Below are 25,054 nucleotides of genomic sequence, written 5' to 3'. Positions count from 1 at the left end.
TGTTATTTTAGTATTGCTATTAATCATTATTATTATTATTCAGTAAATACATATCTCTTTCTATGTCAGAGAAATATACTGGATCGTCAAGTTTCTGGGTGTCTGTTTTCAAACGTGGACCAAGTTCTGGGACAGATTTTCCATGAATAGGGATAGGAAAACACTTTCTAACATACTTTTTTGTTTGTTTCTTTCTTTATGTATGGAAAATAGAAGAAGAGAACGGTAAGTTGATATTTAGTTTTCAACATTCCACACTTGAACTTTTTTTTCATTTTAATAAAACAACAAAATTCAGACATTCCATTTATGGCCCAGACATGTTTTCAAAGCAACTAAAATATATTTCTGCTACTTTTTTAAAAGTGAACATAAGTATTTGTAAGACAAGGAATGATGTAGGCCTAAATGGAGAAGAACAAGATGCATCACCTGGTGGTGCTGAGGGCCGGGACTCAGGTCTTATATCTGCCTCATTCAGTGAGGACAGTCAGCTTTTGTGCATATAATAATTAACCATCTATTGTATGCTCAGTGCTTGAGAAACACTGAGGAGAAAAGATTCTCTTTCATTATTGAAGTTGCTGTCTTACAACAGATGTAAATTCCACATTCAAATAATAAAGGAAAAACAAATATTCTAAGAGTGTTATGGAAGAGGATTCATGATGCTCTGAACACATACAATGGTGAGATTGGACTTATTCATGGGGTTGTGGATTTGCTGAAAAGCAACAATGAGGATGAGGCTAGTTATATTGAAAGGGACAGGTAGGTAGGTCAAAGAGAAAACTGGTATGTGTAAAGCACAAAGCACAATATGCTTATACTTTTCAGAGTAGAGATCATGCACCTCTTTGGTTAGGTTAATTCCTAGTTATCTAATGGTTTCTGGTGTAACTACAAATAAGACTGATCCCTTACTTTCTTTTTCTGCTGGTTCATTGTTGGTGTATGAGGAATCTAAATAGAATTCTGCACATTGATTGTGTATCCTGTGACTGTACTAGATTTCTGTATCATTTCTAGAAATCCTTTTGTGAAATCTTTTGGATTTTCTATAACATGTCATTTGCAAGTAGTAGAAGTTTGACTTCTTCTCTATCCATGTGGATGCTTTTTATTTCTTTGTATTGTCTGTTTGCTGAGGCTCAGATTTCCTGTATGATGTCAAGTAACAGGGGTGAGAGTGGATATCTATGTTTGTTTGTCTGTCTGTCTGTTTGTTTGTTTTTTCCTGACAAATCTTTCAGCGGTTCCCCATTGAGGATGATATTAAGTGTTGGTCTTTCACATATGGTTATTATTTTGTTGATGTATATTCTATCCCTATTTTGTGGAAGACTTTTAATTATTATTATTTATTAGTAGTAGTACTTTTTAAATCAAGAATTGACACCTGGGTTGCCTGAGTGGCTCAGTCACCTGACAGTCTGAATTTTGGTTTCAGGATGTTTTATGATCCCAGGGTCCTAAGATCAAGACCCACATCAGACTCAGTGCTGAGGATGGAGTTGTTTAAGATTATCTCTCTTGCCCTCTCTCTCTATATCCCCCTTGCTTATGCTTGCGCTCTCTATCAATTAGGTAAATGTAAAAAAAAAAAAAAAAAAAAGAATTGATGCTGTACTTTGTTAAATGCTTTATCTGCAGCTATTGACAGAATCATATAGTTTTTCTTCATTCTTTTTTTGAGGTGATGTAACACATTGACTGATTTGGGAATATCGCACCACCCTTGCAGCTCAGGAATAAATCCCACTTGGGCTTGGATAATGACTGTATGAATGTACTGTTTGGTTCAGTTTGCTGGTGTTCCCTTGAGAATTTTTGCATTCATGTTCATTAGGGATATTGGCCTGTAGTTCTCTCTTTTTATTGGATTCTTTGTCTGATTTTGGTATCAGGGTAATGCTGACCTCATAGAATGAATTTGAAAGTCTTCCTTCAATTTCCGATTTTTGGAATAGTCTGAGAAGAATAGGTATTAACTCTTCTTTAACTGATTTATAGATTTTCCCTGTCAAGCAGTCAGGTCCTGGACTTTTGTTTGTGGGTAGAGTTTTGATTAGGAATTTAATGTCATTGCTGGTTATTGGTCTGCTCAAGTTTTCTCTTTCTTTCTGTTTCTGTTTCGGCACGTTATATGTTTCTAGAAGTTTTTCCATTTCTTCCTTTTTGTCCAATTTGTTGTCATATATTTTTTATACTATGTTCTTTTCATTGTTTATATTTCTGTGGTGTTGTTTGATGTTTCTCATCTCTCCTTTGTCATTTCATTTACTTGTGTCCTTTCTCTTACCTTTCTGATAAGTCTGGCAGGTGTTTATCAATTTTATTCTTATTTTTTTTACAACCTGTTCCTGGTTTCATTGATCATTTCTACTATTTTGTTTGTTTGCTTGTTTCAATATCTTTTATTTCTGTTTGAATCTTCATTGTAACTTTCCTTCAGTAGGTTTTAGGCTTTGTTTTTTATTCTTTCTCTGGCTTTCATGTAAGGTTAGGTTTTTTATTTGAGGTGTTTCCTGCTTCTTGAGGTAGGTATTGTTCTCTACTTCCTTTGGGACCACTTCTGCTGCATTCCTAAAGCTGTGGACCATTGTGTTTTCATTTTCATTTCTTTGCATGTATTTTTCTTTCTCTTCATTTCCCATTCATTCTTTAAACCCACATTCTTTAACCTCCTTATATTTGTGGTCTTTCTAGTGTGTGTGTGTGTGTGTGTGTGTGTGTGTGTGTGTGTGTTTACTTCAAGTTTCATAGCATTGGGGTGATAAAAGATGCACAGAGTGATTTGACTCATTTCATCTCAGTGAGGCCTGAGAGGTTATCTTTCTGGAGAATGTCCCTAGTGCACTTGAAAAAAAATGGACTATCTCAAAATAAAGGCTTTTTTCTTTTCCCCAAGCAAAGAACACCATTAAAAGAATGAAAACCTAGTGACAGGGAATAGAAAATTGCAATCATAAATGTGTTAAGGGACTAACATCTAAAAAATATAATCAAATCATTCAATTCAATATCAAAACCTCAAACAGCCCAATTTAAAAATGTAGAAAATCTATGATTAGATTTTTCAAAAAAATAAATAAATAAACATACATATGGCCCACAGTCCCATGAAAATATTTTAACCTGTAGAAGTTTTAGTTTGACTCTGTAACTTATTTGTGTTTTTTCTTCTTAAAGGTAAACTCCAGGAAAAATATGGTAAGTCATTTATTACCTCCTTATATTTATCAGATTTATCACAGTATCTAGAGCTCAGGGGTTTCTTCTTTTTTAAGCATAGATTTCCAAGGAAAACAGTCAGTAGAAATAGAAGGAAATAAATACCAATTAGGAATCTGGGATTGTGTATTCCCTTCCCCTTTGTCTTCATTAGCTTGTTCAAGTGTCCAAGACCTCTGTTGGGTCATTGTGCTTATAAACCCTTGAGGTTTGCCAATGTATCTTTGATTCTACGGAGAGGACACGCTGGTTAATACCTGGGCAAAGTAGAAAAGCAAGGTCTGCAGTAAACCCACCAGGAATCCTGAACAAGCACATGGAACTACATTTCAAAGCAGAGCACAGCCTGGTCCACCATCCAAATGTCTACTAAAGTTAGCTATTCTCACTTTTTGTTGGTTAGATTGCAGTGTACCTTTTACTTGCTAATCTGCTTTCATTGGAATTGAGAAAAGGGAGCTTGTGTCAAATGCACCTGTGGAACCTTTTTTCTCTTCTGCATTTTCAAAACATCCTCATGTATTGAGGATTCTTTCTAGCCTCCTGACCCCCTCACATTTTAAAACCTTTTCTCATGTGCTGCAGATGAGTTTCCAAGGTATGAATTGGTGTTTGTATGACCGTCAGTGTATGCCCCCTTTAAAGTGTCAGGGAAAAAGTACGTCTCTCTATGCAAAGAATTCTTCTTGGCATGAGCGATGAAGACTGATTCACTGTTTCAGGTTACTCCTGACTCTGGATATATTCCGCACCCAAAGGCTCATGGATCCTGTCCCAGTCTCTTGAAGCACAGATCCCATGTGTAATCTCGATGAACTTTTTTGGGGGAATATCCTGTCATGAGCTCCACCCAATCAACAGGTGGAGGGGCATGGACTGATTTATTTCTTACACACAAGACCTGCTTCTTTTTCCCTCTTCTCTAGCTCTTATTTTCACCTATTGCTAAATATCATACCAAGTCAGGCAAGAAAGACTTGAGTAAAATCTGTTTCTTTAGAAATTCTTCCATACATGCTTTATTGAATGCATTATTATTTATTTTGGTTTTACACAGAACTCTTATTTGAACAGAAAGGAGAGTAGTTTTTGTTTCTATTTAGAGGCAAGCATCATAGAAAAATATACTCGACCAACTAAAATTTAGCAAACGATTTCCATATCATAAACATTTTGTTCAACTCGCCTACTTCTAGAAGATTAGCTATCAGTTGAAACTATGTTGTATTTGGTAACACTATAAATTATAGGCTGTGAAACCAATTGTCATTTAAACAAAGTCACACTGTGGCATCTTTGTTGAAAGATTTCACCTGTGTTTAAATATTTGTTTTTAAGGTCCCAGGAAAGTATTCAGATATTCCTTTATGATGTTTTCTACTATGACTTCTATAATGCATGTCCATATCTCAATTTTGAACTTCTCCTGGGTGTCTGCTAATTCTTGACTTCTTTGTTATTAAATAGTTATTAATGATAACTTGTACATTCTATGGTAAGATGCCAACCAAAATATCACAGTCTAGTTTTGGTTCGTTGAAAGTCTTTACATTTTTCTGCATTATATGTCAAACTGTTAAATATGATTTGCACAAGCTTTGATATTCTGTATCCATATTTTATGTTTTGGTTTTTATTTTTTTATTTTATTTTTTTTACCTTTTGACCTTGTTACTTAAGAGAGGGTTCGTTTTGTTTTGTTTTTTTAAATTTTTTTTAACGTTTATTTATTTTAGAGACAGAGAGAGACCGAGCATGAACGGGGGAGGGTCAGAGAGAGAGGGAGACACAGAATCTGAAACAGGCTCCGGGCTCTGAGCGGTCAGCACAGAGCCCGATGCGGGGCTCGAACTCATGGACCACGAGATCGTGACCTGAGCTGAAGTCGGACGCTTAACCGACTGAGCCACCCAGGCGCCCCAATTTTTTAATATTCATTTAATTTCATTTGAGAGAAATCATAAGAGAGAAGGGGAGGGGCAGAGAAAGAGGGATAGAACGGATCTCAAGCAGGCTCTGTGCTGTGAGTGCAGAGCTATGGGAACTCTAACTCACAGACCGTGAGATCATGTCCTGAGCTGAAGTCCAGAGTCAGATGCTCAAGTGACTGAGCTGCCCAGGTGCCCTAGGCGCATGCTTCTTAGTGATTTTATCTCTGTGTCTTTGTACTTGTTTTTCTCTATTCCTGAAATACTTTGTTTCTGTGCTCATGTCACAATTAACTCTGCTTTCCCTGTGGGAACTTGGTGAACGATCACGACCACAGAGAGGGATCTGAGTACTTTATGGAATCCCACAGCCATGAGATCTCTCATTACTGCTTTACATGGTGCTTTGTGCATGTGACAGGTCAGAGTTCTGTGTCCTCCTTTACTGAGGGAGCCTGATCCGTGCAGAGCTCAGGGCGGCCAGTCCACAAATATCTGTTGAGTGGAAGAAATGATTTTTATTCATATTTTTTTGTCATTTTCTGTTTGTTTTCCTCCTTGTTTATCTATAGTATATAAGAAAAGAGAACAAGAGTTCTATTGCTATCCTGTTCGATGGCTTAAAGATCACATAATACCTAACTTGTACAGAATGACTTAGGTGAAAATTAATCTCTCACGTTGACTTCTTCTCATATTTTTCTGAACCTCATGTCTTTGGACATACACCTCTGGACCAGGTGAAGCAAAGTGAAGAATCCTGTCCTGGAGCTGCCAGTAATGGGCTTGCCCAGGAGACTTCCAGTTAGGCTCTACGTGTCATCAAGACAACCATGTGGAGGGTGGATTTCTTATCCCATGCAAGGATACAAATGGGGTGGGAGTTGGGAGGGAGGACCTTGACAAACATAGCAAACCCCCCCCCCCTTAAAAAAGAGTCAGTATGTGAGCATCTAAGCACACAGATGACCCTAATGTGAGACTAGTTTTTCTCCTTCACTTCCATTAACCCACATTCTGTTCTATACTCAGTTTTCTTTCATGGGGGAACCACAAGCTTCATGGGAAATAAGAGGCAGTAGCAGACTTGAGGCAGAAGTGGCAAGGGACATTTCATAGCCTGGAGAGTTTAGTATTCAAAATATACACGGGAAAAATAATTCTGCAAAGTTTATTTTAAAGGATAATGGTGAGATTTGATGAGGTTTGTACCTTGCATGAACTTAATGATTTCCAAGTTATTCTACAAACCAGTTGTAAAGGCACATAGAACTGTGTGTAGTATAGTCAGATTTGGTCAAATGTTGATAAATATCTATTGTGAAATTGTACTTTTTTCAATGAATGAGGTACTGTCCAGGAAACATACTATATTATTGCTTACTTAAGACACTTCTCGGGGCGCCTGGGTGGCTCAAGTCCCTTGGGCATCTGACATCGACTCAGGTCCTGATCACAGGGCTTGTGAGTGGGAGCCCTGATTCAGGCTCTGTGCTGACAGGTTGGAGCCTGTAGCCTGCTTCAGATTCTGTGTCCCTCTCACTCTGCCCTTTCCTCGCTTGCACTCTCTCCTCTGCCTCTCTCTCTCCAAAATAAATAAACATTTTTTTTAATAATGTAACTTCTCAAAACAGGCCTAGGGAAATCATTTGCTGACTCCTTGAAATACCAAAAAAAAGTTACTGTTTTGTGTTTGAGGGTAAAATCCATGAGGCATTCCATTTCACCCTATGTCTGCTACCATGTAGAGTTTATTCTGGAGGACAAATCAGCATAAGTTCAGATTAATTTAAGATACACTTGGGAGGTTTCCACAACTGATGACTAAACAGCCTATGGTTAGGACATTGTAAGGTGTGTATCAGGAAACCACCTACCTATTGCTGAAACTCCAAAACATATGTATTGAATTTTTTTGGTTGTTCACATTAAGGATTCATTACTTGAGCTGAGTATGGTAAAGATACCACCTTCTCAATGCAAGGTCGGTAAAACATACTGTCATTCTGAGAAAATCCTCCGTTCTCAGTATTTTTTTTTCCTTTTCCTTTTCTACTTATCAGTTTCCAGATATTATAAATGATCTTGTGCTAAAATAAGGTACTCAAGGACAGTTTCAGACTACCTTCTTATCTTGGAAATAATGGGTAAAATTTGTGGGTATTTGCACCTATTTTCCCTAATTTTTGGACCTCACCCAAAAGAGACCTTTTGTAATATTCTGTTTTATGTCTATATAAACACATATAAAAGCAAGATAGCTTTTTAGATTGTGTTATTTATTATTATTATTAATATTCAGTAAATAGATTGCTCTTTCTATATCAGAGAAATATACTGGATCGTCAGCTTTCTGGGTCTCAGTTTTCAAATGAGAACCAAGTTCCAGGACAGATTTTCCATTGATAGTGATAGGAGGACACTTTCTAACATACTTTTGTTTTGTTTGTGTCTTTATATAACAAAACTAGAAGAAGAGAACGGTACGCCCTGTTTAGTTTTCAACATTCCACCCTTGATGTTCTTTCATTTTAATAAAACGACAAAATACAGACATTGCATTTATGACCCAAAGGCGTTTAGAAGCAGGTAATATATCCTTCTGCTATTTTTTAAAACGTAACCTAAGTATTCATAAGACAAGGAATGATGTAGGCCTAAATGGAGAAGAATGCGATGCATCATGTGGTGAGTTCAGGCCTGGGACTCAGGTGTTAAATCTGCCCCATTCAGTGAGGGCAGTCATCTTTTCTGCATATAGTAATTAGCTACCTATTTCATACTCAGTTCTTAAGAAACACTGAGGAAAAAAGACTCTCTTTTGCTATGGAACTTGCTACCTTACGACACATGCAAATTCCACATTCAAATAATAAAGGTAAAACAAATATGGAATATGTTATAGAAAAGGATTCATGATGCTATGAACACATAAAATAGAGTGGACTTATTCATGGGATTGTGGATTTGCTGAAAAGCAGCAATGAAGATGAGGCAAGTGGTATTTCTTTAATATGAAATTTATTATCAAATTGGTTCCCATACAACACCCAGTGTTCATCCCAACAAGTACCCTCCTCAATGCCCATCACCCACTTTCACCGCCCTCCTACCCCCATCAACCCTCAGTTTATCCTCAGTTTTTAACAGCCTCTTATGGCTTGCCTTCCTCCCTTTCTAACTTTTTTCCCCTTCCCCTCCCCCCCCCCCATAGTCTTCTGTTAAGTTTCTCAGGAACCACATAAGAGTGAAAACATATGGTATCTGTCTTTCTCTGTATGACTTATTTCACTTAGCAAAACACTCTCCAGTTCCATCCACGATGCTACGAAAGGCCATATTTCATTCTTTCTCATTGCCACGTAGTATTCCATTGTATATATAAACCACAACTTCTTTACCCATTCATCAGTTGATGGACATTTAGTCTCTTTCCATAATTTGGCTATTGTTGAAAGTGATGCTATAAACATGGGGGTAGAAGTGCCCCTATGCATCAGCACCCCTGTGTCCCTTGGATAAATTCCTAGGAATGCTATTGCTGGGTATAGGGTAGATCTATTTTTAATGTTTTGAGGAATCTCCACATTGTTTTCCAGAGCGGTTGTACCAGTTTGCATTTCCACCAACAGTGCAAGAGGGTTCCCGTTTCTCCACATCCTCTCCAGCATCTATAGTCTCCTGATTTGTTCATTTAGGCCACTCTGGCAGGCATGAGGTGATATCTCACTGTAGTTTTGATTTGTATTTAAATGATGATTACTGACTTTGAGCATCTTTTCATGTGTCTGATGGCCACCTAGATGTCTTCTTTAGAAAAGTGTCTAATCATGTCTTCTGCCTATTTCCTCACTGGATTATTTGCTGCTCAGGTGGGGAATTTGGTGAGTTTTTTTATAGATTTTAGATACTAGCCCTTTATCCTATAAGTCATTTGCAAATATCTTTTTCCCACTCCATAGGTTGCCCTTTGTGGTTTTGATTTGTATTTCCCTGATGAGGAGTGACATTGAGCATCTTTTCATGTGCCTGTTGGCCATCTGGATGTCTTTTTTAGAGAAGTGTCTATTAATGTCTTCTTCCCATTTCTTCACTGGATTATTTGTTTTTCGGGTGTGGAGTATGGTGAGTTCTTTATAGATATTGGATACTAGCCCTTTGTCCGATATGTCATTTGGAAATATCTTTTCCCGTTCCGTTGGTTGCCTTTTAGTTTTGCTGATTGTCTCCTTTGCAGTGCAGAAGGTATTCGTCTTCCTGAGGTCCCAATAGTCATTTTTGCGTTTCATTCCCTTGCCTTTGGAGATGTGTCAAGTAAGAAATTGTTGAGGCTGAGGTCGGAGAAGTTTTTTCCTGCTTTCTCCTCTAGGGGTTTGATGGTTTCCTGTTGCACATTCAGGTCCTTCATCCATTTTCAATTTATTATTGTGAATAGTGTAAGAAAGTGTTCAGTTTCATCCTTCTGTATGTTGCTGTCCAGTTTTCCCAACACCATTTGTTAAAGAGACTGCCTTTCTTTAATTGGATATTCCTTCCTGCTTTGTCAAAGATTCGTTGGCCATACTTTTGTGGGTCCAATTCTGGAGTCTCTAATCTATCCCATTGGTGTATGTGTCTGTTATTGTGCCAATACCATGCTGTCTTGATGATTACAGCTTTGCATTAGAGGCTAAAGTCTGGGATTGTGATGCCTCCCACTTTGGTCTGCTTCTTAAATATTACTTAGGTTATTCCAGGTCTCTTGTGGTTCCCTACAATTTTTAGGATTCCTTGTTCTAGCTTGGAGAACAATGTTGGTGTAATTTTCATTGGGATTGCATTGAATGTGTGGATTGATTTGGGTAGTATCAACATTTTAACAATATTTATTCTTCCAAACCATGAACACGGAATGTTTTTCCATTTCTTTGTATATTCTTCAATTTCCTTCAAGAGCTTTCTACACTTTGCAGCATACAGATCTTTCACATTTTTTGGTGAGGTTTATTCCTAGGTATTTTACGATTCTTGTAATTTTGAATGGGATAAGTTTCATTCTTTGTCTTTCCGTTACTTCATTTTTAATGTATAATAATACAACTTATTTCTGTACATTGATTTTTTTATCCCGCGACTTTGCTGAATTAATGTATCAGTTCTAGCAGGCTTTTGGTGGAGTCTATTAGGTTTTCCATGTCATCTGCAAAAAGTGAAAGCTTGACTTCATCTTTGCCTTTTTTTATGACTTTGATTCCTTTTGTTGTCTGATTGCTGATGCTAGAACTTCCAACACCATATTAAACAACAGCGGTGAGAGTAGATATCCCTGACGTGCTCCTGATCTCAGGGAGGAAGCTCTCAGTTTTCCCCCATTGAGGATGTTATTAGCTCTGGGTTTTTCGTAAATGCCTTTTATCATGTTTAAGTATGTTCCTTCTATCCGACTTTCTCGAGGGTTTTTATTAAGAAAGGATGCTGAATTTTGTCAAATGCTTTTTCTGCATTGATTGACAGGATCATATGGTTCTTTTCTTTTCATTTATTAACGTGATGTATCACATTGATTGATTTGAGAATGTTGAGCCAGCCCTGCAGTCCAGGAATGAATCCCACTTGATCATGGTGAATAATATTTTTTATGTGCTGTTGAATTTGGTTTGCTAGTATCTTGTTGAGAATTTTTGCATGCATATTCAATAGAAATTTTGGCCTCTAGTTCTCTTTTATTGCTGGGTCTCAGTCTGTTTTGGGGATCAAAGTAATGCTGGCTTCATAGAATGAGTCTGGAAGTTTTCCTTCTCTTTCTATATTTTTGAAAATCTTGAGAAGGATAGGTATTATCTCTACTTTAAATGTCTTGTAGAATTCCCCAGGGAAGACTTCTGGCCCTGGACTCTTATTTGTTGGGAGATTTTAGATAACTGATTCAATTTATTCGCTGGTTATGGGTCTTTTCAAGTTTTCTAGTTCGTCCTGCTTGAGTTTTGGAACTGTGTGGGTGCGTAGGAATTTGTCTGTTTCTTCCAGCTTGTCCAGTTTGTTGGCATATAGTTTTTTGTAGTATTCCCTGATAATTGCTTGTATTTCTGAGGGATTGGTTACAATAGTTCAATTTTAATTAATTATTTTATCTATTTGGGTCTTCTCCCTTTTCTTTTTGAGATGTGTGGCTAGAGGTTTATCAATTGTTCATTTTTCAGAAAATAAACTCTTGGTTTCATTGATCTACTACAGTTTTTTTTTTTTTTTTTTGATTCTATATAGCTTATTTCTGCTCTGATTTTTCTTTCTCTTCTTCTTCTGGGTTTGGGTGTCTTTGCTGTTCTGCTTCTATTTCCTTTAGGTCTGCTGTTAGATTTTGTATTTGGGATTTTTCTTGTTTCTTGGGAAAGGCCTGGATTGCCATGTGTTTTCCTATCAGGACTGCCTTTGCTGTATCCCAAAAACTGTTGGATTGTTGTATTTTCATTTTAATTTGTTTCCATACATTTTTAATTCCTTCTTTAATTGCCTGGTTGACACATTCATTCTTTAGTAGGGTGTTCTTTAACCACCATGATTTTAGAGGTTTTCCAGGCTTTTTCCTGTAGTCGATTTCAAGTTTCATAGCATTGTGGTCTGAAAGTGTGCATGGTATGTTCTCAATTCTTTTATACTCATTAAGGGCTGTTTTGTGTCCCGGTATGTGATCTATCTTGGAAAATGTTCCATGTGCACTGGAGAAGAAAGTATATTCTGTTGCTTTGGGATGCAGAGTTCTAAATATATCTGTCAAGTCCATCTGACCCAATGTATCATTCAGGGCCCTTGTTTCTTTATTGATCCTGGTAGAGATGATCTATTCATTGTTGTATGTGGGGTATTAAAGACCCTGCAGTTACCACATTCTTATCATTAAAGTTGCTTATGTTTGTGATTAATTGTTTTATATATTTGGGGGGTCCTGTATTCGGCGCATAGACATTTATGATTGTTAGCTCTTCCTGATGGATAGACTCTGTAATAATTATATAATGACCTTCTTCATTTGTTGTTACAGCCTTTAATTTAAAGTCTAGTTTGTCTGATATAATTATGGCTACTCCAGCTTTCTTTTGACTTCCAGTGGTATGATAAATAGTTCTCCATCACCCGCTTTCAATCTGAAAGTGTTCCCAGGTCTGAAATGAGTCTCTTATAGACAGCAAATAGATGAGTCTTGTTTTTTATCCATTCTGATACCCTATGACTTTTGACTGGAGCATTCATTCCATTTACATTAAGTGTTATTATTCAGCGTTAAAGATACAGGTTTGGAGTCATTGTGATGTCTGTAGGTTTCATGCTTGCAGTGATGTCTCTGGTACCGTGTGGTGCTTACAACATTTCACTCACAGCGTCCCCCTTAGAATCTCTTGTAGGGCTGGTTTAGTGTGATGAATTCTTTCAGGTTTTGTTTGTTTGGGAAAACCTTTATCTCTCCTATTCTGAATGACAGCCTTGTTGAATAAAGGATTCTGGGCTGCATTTTTGTTTTTTCTACTCATCACATTGTAGAATTCATGTTGGTGGCATAAATATTTACAACTGTGAGATCTACTTGTTGGATAGACCACTTCACTTTGATATGGTATCCTTTGTCATTTCTTGTTACTGTCTTTGGTTTAAAGTCTACTCTGCCTGAGATAAGTATTGCTACTCTGGCTTTCTTTCCACAGGCATTGGCGTGATAAGTATTTTTCCCTCTATCCCTTCCCATTCAATCTGCAGGCATTGTGAGGTCTTAAATGAGTCTCTTATAGACAGCATGTAGAAAGGTCTTGTTTGTTTTTTTTTTCTCTATTGTTTTTGTTTTTTGTTCTTTACTGATACTATATGTCTTTTGATTGGAGCACATCCTACACTTACATTCAGAATAAATCTATATACAGGTATATACATGTATTTAGTGTCATTTTAATACTTGTTTTGTTGTCTCACCTGGATGTTTTCTCTTATCCTTTTTGTTTGTCACTTTTTTTCTTCCTTCCCACTTAAACAGTCCCCTTTAATATTGCACACAGGGCTGGTGTAGTGGACATAAAGGTTTAGCTCCTTTAGTTTTTGTTTCTCTTGGAAAGTCTTTATCTGCTTCTGTTCTATATGATAACCATGTTGCATAGAGTATACTAGGTGATGATTTTCCCCTTCAGGACATTGAATATATCATGGCTTACCAAGTTTCTGTTGAGAGATCTGCAGCCAACCTTGTGGTTCTTCCCTTGTAATGTAGGCAATTCTTTTCTTTCTTGCTAATTGGATGTTTGTTCTTCGTCAGAATATTTTCCACATTTAACTACAATATTTTGGGTTTAGGTCTGCTTTGGTGGATTTCTGTGGGAGTTTTCTGTGTCTCCTGGATTCGGATGGCTGTTTCACTCCCCAGATTTGGGAAGTGTTAGCCTATTATTTATGCAAACTACCCTTATGTTCCCTTTTATGTCTCTTCTTCTGCAACTCTGATGATACAAATTTAAGTTTCATAGATACACTGAGTTTCCTAAGTCTAGTTTCAGGCTTCCCTGAAGACTTCTTTTATTTTTTCAAGCAGAGCAGGAATCTTATGATGGCTGCTTTAAATTCTCCATCTGGTATAGTACTTTTCTTGGTTTTACATAAACCTCTGGCTTTTATCTTATATTCTTTCATTTCGGAGGGTTCCTCAGTCCTGGCATTGTCTATACATCTTTCTGTCTTCTTATTGGTGTTAGGAAAGCCTGTTTCATTTCCTGCTCCTTAGAGTAGTTGCGTTATGAAGAAGAGGTCAAGTGCTTGAACCTTGGTGAGAGTGTGGCAAATTTTATGTAGGTGTGCTCTGGTGTACAATTCAATGAGACTCATGTGGTTTCCACTAGAACTGAAGCCTTGCAGAACAAAGAGTTTGGGAGACGTGGTTGACAGCATTTCTGCTCATCATCTGAGGAAGAAGACTGCCTGGCTGGGACTGAGACACACTTGACAGAGAAGGGGAATAGTCATTGAACACAGGGCTGTGGACTTGCTGTAAGCAGGAGAGGCAGCCAGTCTCAGCACTGTGTACTTCCTAAACATCCTTCTCTGTCTTTTCTGAAAGTATGGGGGAGTGTAGTGTCACCAACCAACTTCTTTGTCTCCAGTTGAGGGGTTATTGCATCTTTTGAGAAGCACTCTCAGAGGAGCATTGAAGGTCCCCCTTTGTGCCTCCAGTGTTGGTGTGTTTCAGATCCTCATCTTCATGCTGTCTGTGTCTAAGATGTTTGCCTGACTTTCAGCCAGGAGCATTGCAGTGCCTGCTGGCCTCTATCCCAGCCAGGCACGCTGACCTTTAAACCTCCAGACTTTAAGCCCTGTTCATCAAAAAGCCTCAAGGAAATCAACCCCTCAGCTTGTCCCAGCCAATGGCTTTTAAGAAGCGTCCATCTCATTCATTCCACTGTGTACTCCTAGAACTTTTGGTGTTTCTCTGCAGCCAAGATTGTCTCCCCTCCATAGCACCTAGGAAACATGTGGCCCCAAACCACACCTCTGCATTTCCTACTATCCTTGATGTGTCCTCTTTCCTCCCTCAAGGATGAGCTTGTTCTATCAGTACTCAAGATTAGTTCTTGGGTACTCAGAATGATTTGACAGTTTTCTAGTGTGTTTGAGGAAGGAGAAAAACCTAGGGTCCTCCTACTATGCAACCACCTCAGCTCTGAAGCAGTTGACCTTGACAAGGAAGGAAAAGCTTGTTATCAGCTTCTTGGATTTGTAGCATAATATTTCATAGTATAATATTCTTGTATAGTATAAATAGGGTAATAGTATAATCTGTCATAGTAGAACATAAAGCTATGGCAAGGAAATGGTACTTTTACTGGGACTAAAGTAGACAGATGGATCGATACAAGAGAAATGAAACTGCAAAAAGAGTTCCATATTTGTACGGTCAATAAATCCATGACAAAGGGAGCAAGAAAATGCAATGGGAAAAATGCCCCTTCATTAAATGATGTTTAGAACACTGGACACAGATATTTACAAAATATTGATATTTGACCACTTTCCCACCATATGCTAGGGTAAACTCATAATGGGTGAAAACATAAATCTAAGATATGAAGCATAAAACCTTTAAATAAAACCTAAGAAGTAAGTTCTTTGGCAACCTCCTGAGCAATATTTAATTGAAACCGGTTCCTCAGACAAGGATAGCAAAAACAGTAACAAATTATTCGGACTATCTCAAAATAAAGGCTTTTTTCTTTTCCCCAAGCAAAGAACACCATTAAAAGAATGAAAACCTAGTGACAGGGAATAGAAAATTGCAATCATAAATGTGTTAAGGGACTAACATCTAAAAAATACAATCAAATCATTCAATTCAATATCAAAACCTCAAACAGCCCAATTTAAAAATGTAGAAAATCTATGATTAGATTTTTCAAAAAAAAAAAATAAATAAACATATATATGGCCCACAGTCCCATGAAAATATTTTAACCTGTAGAAGTTTTAGTTTGACTCTGTAACTTATTTGTGTTTTTTCTTCTTAAAGGTAAACTCCAGGAAAAATATAGTAAGTCATTTATTACCTCCTTATATTTATCAGAATCATGGTACAGGTTCTCAAACTCTGTCAAGAATCTCTACTGGGTCAACGTTGTATTTATTTATTATCCAGCTGCATAGCACTTGGATCACACACACAAAATACATAGTTTCCAAATTCCATCTGTCATGTGCTGAACCACAATGAAATGTCAGAATTTTTAGTTTCACTCTCTAACTTACTTGTGTTTCCTTCTTAAAGGTAAACTCCAGGAAGAACATGGTAAGTCATTAATTACTTCCTTGTGTTTATTGAATTGATCTCGATATCAAAAGATAAGATTTGTTGAAAAGAATATTTAGGAGAAAAACATTTGGAAAAGATAGAAGGAAATAAATACTGATTACGAATTTGGGGTTGTGCATTTCCTTATCTTTGTCTTCATTAGGTTAAGTTTCCATGAGCTCTGTTGGATCATTGGGTGTATAATACCAAGGAGTTTGCAAGTATTGCTTTGATTCTACAGAGAGGAGAAGCTGGTTAATACCTGGGCAAAATAGAAAAGGAAGGTCTGCAGTAACCCACCAGAAATCCTGAACAGGCACATGGTGCTACATTTCAATGCAGAGCACAGCCTGGTCCACCATCCAAATCTCTACTAATGTTACCTATTCTCATTTTTTGTTGGCTAGTTTCCAGCGTACATTTAACTTGCCAATCCATGTCACTGAAACCGAGAAAAGCAAGCTTGTGTCAACTGCAAGCGTAGAATCTTTTTTTCTCTTCTGCATTTTCAAAACATCCTCATGTTTTGAGGATTCTTTCTAGCCTCCTCTGACCCCCTCACATTTTAAATCTTTCCTCATGTGCTGCAGACGAGTTTCCAAGGTATGAATGGGTGTCTGTATTATCATCAGTGTATGCTCTCTGAAGAGAGAGAAAAATGCTCTCTCTGAAGAGTCGGGGAAAATTCATGTCTTTCAATGCAAGGAATTCTTCTTGGCATGAGTGATGAAGACTGATTCACTGTAACAGGTTATTCCTGACTCTGGATATATTCCTCTCTCAAAGGCTCGCTCATCCTGTCCCACTCTCTTGAAGTACAGATCCCATGTGTAATCTGGATGAACTTTTCTTAGGGAATATCCTATCATGAGCTCCACACAATCAACAGATGGAGGGACATAGACCGACTTAGTTCTTGTAGAAAGGAAACTGTAGACAATGGAATTATGAGCATATTTCATGATACTCCAGAGTCCCTTAGAAAAAGTCTGTTTGAGATGATGGACACAAGTCCTGCTTCTTTTTCCTCTTCTCCGGCTCTTATTTTTACATATTGCTTAATATTGTACCAAGTCAGAGGTTGAAAGATTTTAGTAAAGTCTATTTCTTTAGAAATTCTTCTATATATACTTTGTTGAATATTATATATTTTGTTTTTACACAGGCCTCTTAATTGAACAGAAAGGTGAGTAGTATTTGTATATATTTTAGAGGCAAACATCATAGAAAAATATACTCGATCAACTAAAATTTAGCAAACGATTTCTATACCATAAACTATCAATTCTTTCAATTGGTCTCCCTGTATAACATTAGTTAGTTATCAGTTGAAACTAATTTGTTTCTGGTAATGTTATAAATCATAGGTTGTGTAACCAATTTTCATTTAAATACAGTCACACTGTGGCATTTTTGTTGAAATATTTTATCTGTTTATTACATATTTGTTTTTAAGGGCCGAAGAAAGTATTCAGATATTCCTTTATGATTTGTTCTACTATGACTTCCAAAATGCATAACCATACCTGAATTTTGATTGTCAACTTGGTTTCTGCTAATTCCTAACTTCTTTATAATTAAATATTTATTGATGCTAATTTGTACTATATATGATAAGACAACAACCAAATATATAACAATCAGGTTTTTGCTCTTTAAAAAAGATTTACATTTTTCCGTGTTAATATGTAAAATTGTTAAATAAGATCTTCATATGTTTTGATATTCTGTATCCAGGTTGTTTTGTTTGTTTTGATTTTTTTTTTTTTGTAACACTTGGCCTTTTTATTTAAGAGAAACTCGACTTTGTTACTTAAAAAAATAATTTTTTAATATTAATTTTATTTATTTTGAGAGAAAGATTGAGAGAGCAGGGGAGGGGCAGAGAAAGAGGGATAGGAAGGATCTCAAGCAGGCTCTGTGCTGTCAGTGCAGAGCTATGGGGACTCTAACTCAGGGACCATGAGATCATGTCCTGAGCTGAAGTCAAGAGTCAGATGCTCAAGTGACTGAGCTGCCCAGGTGCCCTAGGGACATGTTTCTTAGTGATTTTATCTCTGTGCCTTTGCACTTGTTTTTCTCTATTCCTGAAATACTTTGTTTCTGTGCTCATGTCACAATTAACTGTGCTTTCCCTGTGGGAACTTGGTGAACGATCACGACCACAGAGAGGGATCTGAGTACTCTATGGAATCCCACAGCCATGCAGTCTCTCATTATTGCTTAGCATGGTGCTTTGTGCATGTGACAGGTCAGAGTTCTGTGTCCTCCTTTACTGAGGGAGCCTGATCCATGAAGAGCTAAGAGCGGCCAGTCCACAAATATCTGTTGAGTGGAAGAAATGATTTTTATTCATATTTTTTGTCGTTTTCTGTTTGTTTTCCTCCTTGGTTTTCTAGATTATGTAGGAAAAGTGAACAATATTTCCATTGCTATCCTGTTCGATGGCTTAAAGATCACATAACACCTAAATTACAGAATCACATAGGTGAAAATTAATCTCTTATATTGGCTTCATCTCATAGTGGTCTGAAACTCATGTCTTTGGACATACAATTCTGGGTCAGGTGAGGCAAGGTGAAGAATCTTTTACTGGAGCTGCCAGAAATGGGCTTGCCCAGGAGACTTCCAGTTAGGATCTATGTGACCTCAGGACAACCATGTGGAGTGTGGATTTCATACCCCATGTGTGGATATAAATGGGGTGGGAGTTGGGAGGTAGCAACTTGATGAATACAGCAAAATCCTCCCTAAATGAAAGAGTCAGTATTTGAGCATTTAAGCACACAGATGACCCTCATGTGAGACCAATTTTTCTCCTTCGCTCCACCAACCCACACTCCTATACTCAGTTATCTTTCTTGGAGGATCCACAAGCTTCATGGGAAGTGAGAGGCAGTAGCAGACCTGAGGCAGAAGTGGCAAGGGACATTGCATGGCCTGGACAGTTAAGTATTCACAATATGCATCAGAAAAATAATATGGCATAGTTTATTTGCAAGGATAATGGTGGCATTTAATGAGGTTTGTACCTTGCATGAACTTAATGATTTCCAAGTTATTCTACCAACCAGTTTTAAAGGCACATAGAACGATGTGTAGTATAGTCATATTTGGTCAAATGTTTAATAAATATCTATTGTGAAATTGCACTTATTTCAATGAGTGAGGTACTTTCCAGGAAACATACTATACTATTGCTTACTTAAGACACTTCCTGGGGCACCTGGGTGGCTCAAATCCCTTGGGCGTCTAACATCGGCTCAGGTCCTGATCACAGGGTTTGTGAGTGGGAGCCCTGATTCAAGCTCTGTACTGACAGGTTGGACCCTGTAGCCTGCTTCAGATTCTGTCTCCCTCTCACTCTGCTCCTTTGCTCTCTCTCTCTCTCTCTCTCTGTCTCTTTCTCTCAAAAATAAATAAACATTAATTATAAAAAATAAAGAAACTTATCAAAACAGGGCTAGGGAAGACATTTGTTAACTCTTTGAAATAATAAAAAGAGAGAGAGAGAGAGAGAAAGAGAGTGTTATGATGTGTTTGAGGGTAAAATCCATTGGAATTGCATTTCATCTTAAGTATGCTGCCATGGAGAGTTTATTCTGGAGGACAAATCAGCAATAATTTAATAATTTCAGATTAATTTAAGATACAGTTGGTAGGCTTCCATGACTGTATGACTAAACAGCCTGTGGTTTGGAACATTTTAAGATGTGTGTCAGGAAACCACCTACTTATTGTCAAAACTCCAAAACAGATGTCTTGAGTTTATTTGGTTCGCATTAAGGATTCATTACTTGAGCTGAGTATGCTAAAGACTCCACCTTCTTAATGCAAGGTAAGTAAAACATACCGTCATTCTGAGGAAATCCTCCGTTCTCACTTATTTTTTTTTCTTTTTTGTTTTTTACTTTTTTTTTATTCTTCATTTTCTGCTTATCAGCTTCCCAATACTAGAAATGATCTCGTGCTAAAATGCGGTCCGTAAGGCCACTTTAACACTACCCTCTTATCTTGGAAAGGATGGATGCAATTTTTAGGTCCTTAGCACCTATTTTCTCAAATTTCAGACCTCATCCAAAAGAGACTTTTTTTTTTAATATCCTCTCTTGTATCTATATAAATGCATTTACAAGTCAAATAATATATTTTTTTAATTTTGTGTTATTTTAGTATTGCTATTAATCATTATTATTATTATTCAGTAAATACATATCTCTTTCTATGTCAGAGAAATATACTGGATCGTCAAGTTTCTGGGTGTCTGTTTTCAAACGTGGACCAAGTTCTGGGACAGATTTTCCATGAATAGGGATAGGAAAACACTTTCTAACATACTTTTTTGTTTGTTTCTTTCTTTATGTATGGAAAATAGAAGAAGAGAACGGTAAGTTGATATTTAGTTTTCAACATTCCACACTTGAACTTTTTTTTCATTTTAATAAAACAACAAAATTCAGACATTCCATTTATGGCCCAGACATGTTTTCAAAGCAACTAAAATATATTTCTGCTACTTTTTTAAAAGTGAACATAAGTATTTGTAAGACAAGGAATGATGTAGGCCTAAATGGAGAAGAACAAGATGCATCACCTGGTGGTGCTGAGGGCCGGGACTCAGGTCTTATATCTGCCTCATTCAGTGAGGACAGTCAGCTTTTGTGCATATAATAATTAACCATCTATTGTATGCTCAGTGCTTGAGAAACACTGAGGAGAAAAGATTCTCTTTCATTATTGAAGTTGCTGTCTTACAACAGATGTAAATTCCACATTCAAATAATAAAGGAAAAACAAATATTCTAAGAGTGTTATGGAAGAGGATTCATGATGCTCTGAACACATACAATGGTGAGATTGGACTTATTCATGGGGTTGTGGATTTGCTGAAAAGCAACAATGAGGATGAGGCTAGTTATATTGAAAGGGACAGGTAGGTAGGTCAAAGAGAAAACTGGTATGTGTAAAGCACAAAGCACAATATGCTTATACTTTTCAGAGTAGAGATCATGCACCTCTTTGGTTAGGTTAATTCCTAGTTATCTAATGGTTTCTGGTGTAACTACAAATAAGACTGATCCCTTACTTTCTTTTTCTGCTGGTTCATTGTTGGTGTATGAGGAATCTAAATAGAATTCTGCACATTGATTGTGTATCCTGTGACTGTACTAGATTTCTGTATCATTTCTAGAAATCCTTTTGTGAAATCTTTTGGATTTTCTATAACATGTCATTTGCAAGTAGTAGAAGTTTGACTTCTTCTCTATCCATGTGGATGCTTTTTATTTCTTTGTATTGTCTGTTTGCTGAGGCTCAGATTTCCTGTATGATGTCAAGTAACAGGGGTGAGAGTGGATATCTATGTTTGTTTGTCTGTCTGTCTGTTTGTTTGTTTTTTCCTGACAAATCTTTCAGCGGTTCCCCATTGAGGATGATATTAAGTGTTGGTCTTTCACATATGGTTATTATTTTGTTGATGTATATTCTATCCCTATTTTGTGGAAGACTTTTAATTATTATTATTTATTAGTAGTAGTACTTTTTAAATCAAGAATTGACACCTGGGTTGCCTGAGTGGCTCAGTCACCTGACAGTCTGAATTTTGGTTTCAGGATGTTTTATGATCCCAGGGTCCTAAGATCAAGACCCACATCAGACTCAGTGCTGAGGATGGAGTTGTTTAAGATTATCTCTCTTGCCCTCTCTCTCTATATCCCCCTTGCTTATGCTTGCGCTCTCTATCAATTAGGTAAATGTAAAAAAAAAAAAAAAAAAAGAATTGATGCTGTACTTTGTTAAATGCTTTATCTGCAGCTATTGACAGAATCATATAGTTTTTCTTCATTCTTTTTTTGAGGTGATGTAACACATTGACTGATTTGGGAATATCGCACCACCCTTGCAGCTCAGGAATAAATCCCACTTGGGCTTGGATAATGACTGTATGAATGTACTGTTTGGTTCAGTTTGCTGGTGTTCCCTTGAGAATTTTTGCATTCATGTTCATTAGGGATATTGGCCTGTAGTTCTCTCTTTTTATTGGATTCTTTGTCTGATTTTGGTATCAGGGTAATGCTGACCTCATAGAATGAATTTGAAAGTCTTCCTTCAATTTCCGATTTTTGGAATAGTCTGAGAAGAATAGGTATTAACTCTTCTTTAACTGATTTATAGATTTTCCCTGTCAAGCAGTCAGGTCCTGGACTTTTGTTTGTGGGTAGAGTTTTGATTAGGAATTTAATGTCATTGCTGGTTATTGGTCTGCTCAAGTTTTCTCTTTCTTTCTGTTTCTGTTTCGGCACGTTATATGTTTCTAGAAGTTTTTCCATTTCTTCCTTTTTGTCCAATTTGTTGTCATATATTTTTTATACTATGTTCTTTTCATTGTTTATATTTCTGTGGTGTTGTTTGATGTTTCTCATCTCTCCTTTGTCATTTCATTTACTTGTGTCCTTTCTCTTACCTTTCTGATAAGTCTGGCAGGTGTTTATCAATTTTATTCTTATTTTTTTTACAACCTGTTCCTGGTTTCATTGATCATTTCTACTATTTTGTTTGTTTGCTTGTTTCAATATCTTTTATTTCTGTTTGAATCTTCATTGTAACTTTCCTTCAGTAGGTTTTAGGCTTTGTTTTTTATTCTTTCTCTGGCTTTCATGTAAGGTTAGGTTTTTTATTTGAGGTGTTTCCTGCTTCTTGAGGTAGGTATTGTTCTCTACTTCCTTTGGGACCACTTCTGCTGCATTCCTAAAGCTGTGGACCATTGTGTTTTCATTTTCATTTCTTTGCATGTATTTTTCTTTCTCTTCATTTCCCATTCATTCTTTAAACCCACATTCTTTAACCTCCTTATATTTGTGGTCTTTCTAGTGTGTGTGTGTGTGTGTGTGTGTGTGTGTGTGTGTGTGTTTACTTCAAGTTTCATAGCATTGGGGTGATAAAAGATGCACAGAGTGATTTGACTCATTTCATCTCAGTGAGGCCTGAGAGGTTATCTATTCTGGAGAATGTCCCTAGTGCACTTGAAAAAAAATGGACTATCTCAAAATAAAGGCTTTTTTCTTTTCCCCAAGCAAAGAACACCATTAAAAGAATGAAAACCTAGTGACAGGGAATAGAAAATTGCAATCATAAATGTGTTAAGGGACTAACATCTAAAAAATACAATCAAATCATTCAATTCAATATCAAAACCTCAAACAGCCCAATTTAAAAATGTAGAAAATCTATGATTAGATTTTTCAAAAAAATAAATAAATAAACATACATATGGCCCACAGTCCCATGAAAATATTTTAACCTGTAGAAGTTTTAGTTTGACTCTGTAACTTATTTGTGTTTTTTCTTCTTAAAGGTAAACTCCAGGAAAAATATGGTAAGTCATTTATTACCTCCTTATATTTATCAGATTTATCACAGTATCTAGAGCTCAGGGGTTTCTTCTTTTTTAAGCATAGATTTCCAAGGAAAACAGTCAGTAGAAACAGAAGGAAATAAATACCAATTAGGAATCTGGGATTGTGTATTCCCTTCCCCTTTGTCTTCATTAGCTTGTTCAAGTGTCCAAGACCTCTGTTGGGTCATTGTGCTTATAAACCCTTGAGGTTTGCCAATGTATCTTTGATTCTACGGAGAGGACACGCTGGTTAATACCTGGGCAAAGTAGAAAAGCAAGGTCTGCAGTAAACCCACCAGGAATCCTGAACAAGCACATGGAACTACATTTCAAAGCAGAGCACAGCCTGGTCCACCATCCAAATGTCTACTAAAGTTAGCTATTCTCACTTTTTGTTGGTTAGATTGCAGTGTACCTTTTACTTGCTAATCTGCTTTCATTGGAATTGAGAAAAGGGAGCTTGTGTCAAATGCACCTGTGGAACCTTTTTTCTCTTCTGCATTTTCAAAACATCCTCATGTATTGAGGATTCTTTCTAGCCTCCTGACCCCCTCACATTTTAAAACCTTTTCTCATGTGCTGCAGATGAGTTTCCAAGGTATGAATTGGTGTTTGTATGACCGTCAGTGTATGCCCCCTTTAAAGTGTCAGGGAAAAAGTACGTCTCTCTATGCAAAGAATTCTTCTTGGCATGAGCGATGAAGACTGATTCACTGTTTCAGGTTACTCCTGACTCTGGATATATTCCGCACCCAAAGGCTCATGGATCCTGTCCCAGTCTCTTGAAGCACAGATCCCATGTGTAATCTGGATGAACTTTTCTTAGGGAATATCCTATCATGAGCTCCACACAATCAACAGATGGAGGGACATAGACCGACTTAGTTCTTGTAGAAAGGAAACTGTAGACAATGGAATTATGAGCATATTTCATGATACTCCAGAGTCCCTTAGAAAAAGTCTGTTTGAGATGATGGACACAAGTCCTGCTTCTTTTTCCTCTTCTCCGGCTCTTATTTTTACATATTGCTTAATATTGTACCAAGTCAGAGGTTGAAAGATTTTAGTAAAGTCTATTTCTTTAGAAATTCTTCTATATATACTTTGTTGAATATTATATATTTTGTTTTTACACAGGCCTCTTAATTGAACAGAAAGGTGAGTAGTATTTGTATATATTTTAGAGGCAAACATCATAGAAAAATATACTCGATCAACTAAAATTTAGCAAACGATTTCTATACCATAAACTATCAATTCTTTCAATTGGTCTCCCTGTATAACATTAGTTAGTTATCAGTTGAAACTAATTTGTTTCTGGTAATGTTATAAATCATAGGTTGTGTAACCAATTTTCATTTAAATACAGTCACACTGTGGCATTTTTGTTGAAATATTTTATCTGTTTATTACATATTTGTTTTTAAGGGCCGAAGAAAGTATTCAGATATTCCTTTATGATTTGTTCTACTATGACTTCCAAAATGCATAACCATACCTGAATTTTGATTGTCAACTTGGTTTCTGCTAATTCCTAACTTCTTTATAATTAAATATTTATTGATGCTAATTTGTACTATATATGATAAGACAACAACCAAATATATAACAATCAGGTTTTTGCTCTTTAAAAAAGATTTACATTTTTCCGTGTTAATATGTAAAATTGTTAAATAAGATCTTCATATGTTTTGATATTCTGTA

At 36.7% G+C, this 25,054-nt stretch overlaps 1 protein-coding gene across 5 annotated transcripts in view; it reads left to right on the top strand.

Moving 5' to 3' along the window:
- LOC123600842 (butyrophilin subfamily 2 member A1-like) overlaps positions 1–25,054 on the top strand; it is a 135,432-nt gene that overhangs the window by 90,408 nt on the left and 19,970 nt on the right. For 2 of the 5 annotated variants that reach the window (XM_045483282.1, XM_045483290.1), the window contains exons 7-10: positions 214–225; positions 3,193–3,213; positions 7,625–7,645; positions 23,309–23,329. In XM_045483282.1, coding sequence (XP_045339238.1) covers positions 214–225; positions 3,193–3,213; positions 7,625–7,645; positions 23,309–23,329 — 75 coding nt within the window. Of the gene's footprint in view, positions 1–213; positions 226–3,192; positions 3,214–7,624; positions 7,646–23,308; positions 23,334–25,054 lie in introns of all 5 variants that reach the window. The other 3 variants (XM_045483274.1, XM_045483295.1, XM_045483302.1) reach the window with 2 other exon arrangements.

The sequence above is a fragment of the Leopardus geoffroyi genome, chromosome A1, assembly GCF_018350155.1.
Source record: "Leopardus geoffroyi isolate Oge1 chromosome A1, O.geoffroyi_Oge1_pat1.0, whole genome shotgun sequence".
In the NCBI taxonomy this organism is placed as follows: Eukaryota; Metazoa; Chordata; class Mammalia; order Carnivora; family Felidae; genus Leopardus; species Leopardus geoffroyi.
Note: the sequence above shows the minus strand (reverse complement) of the source record. Positions and strands in the feature narration are given on the sequence as shown.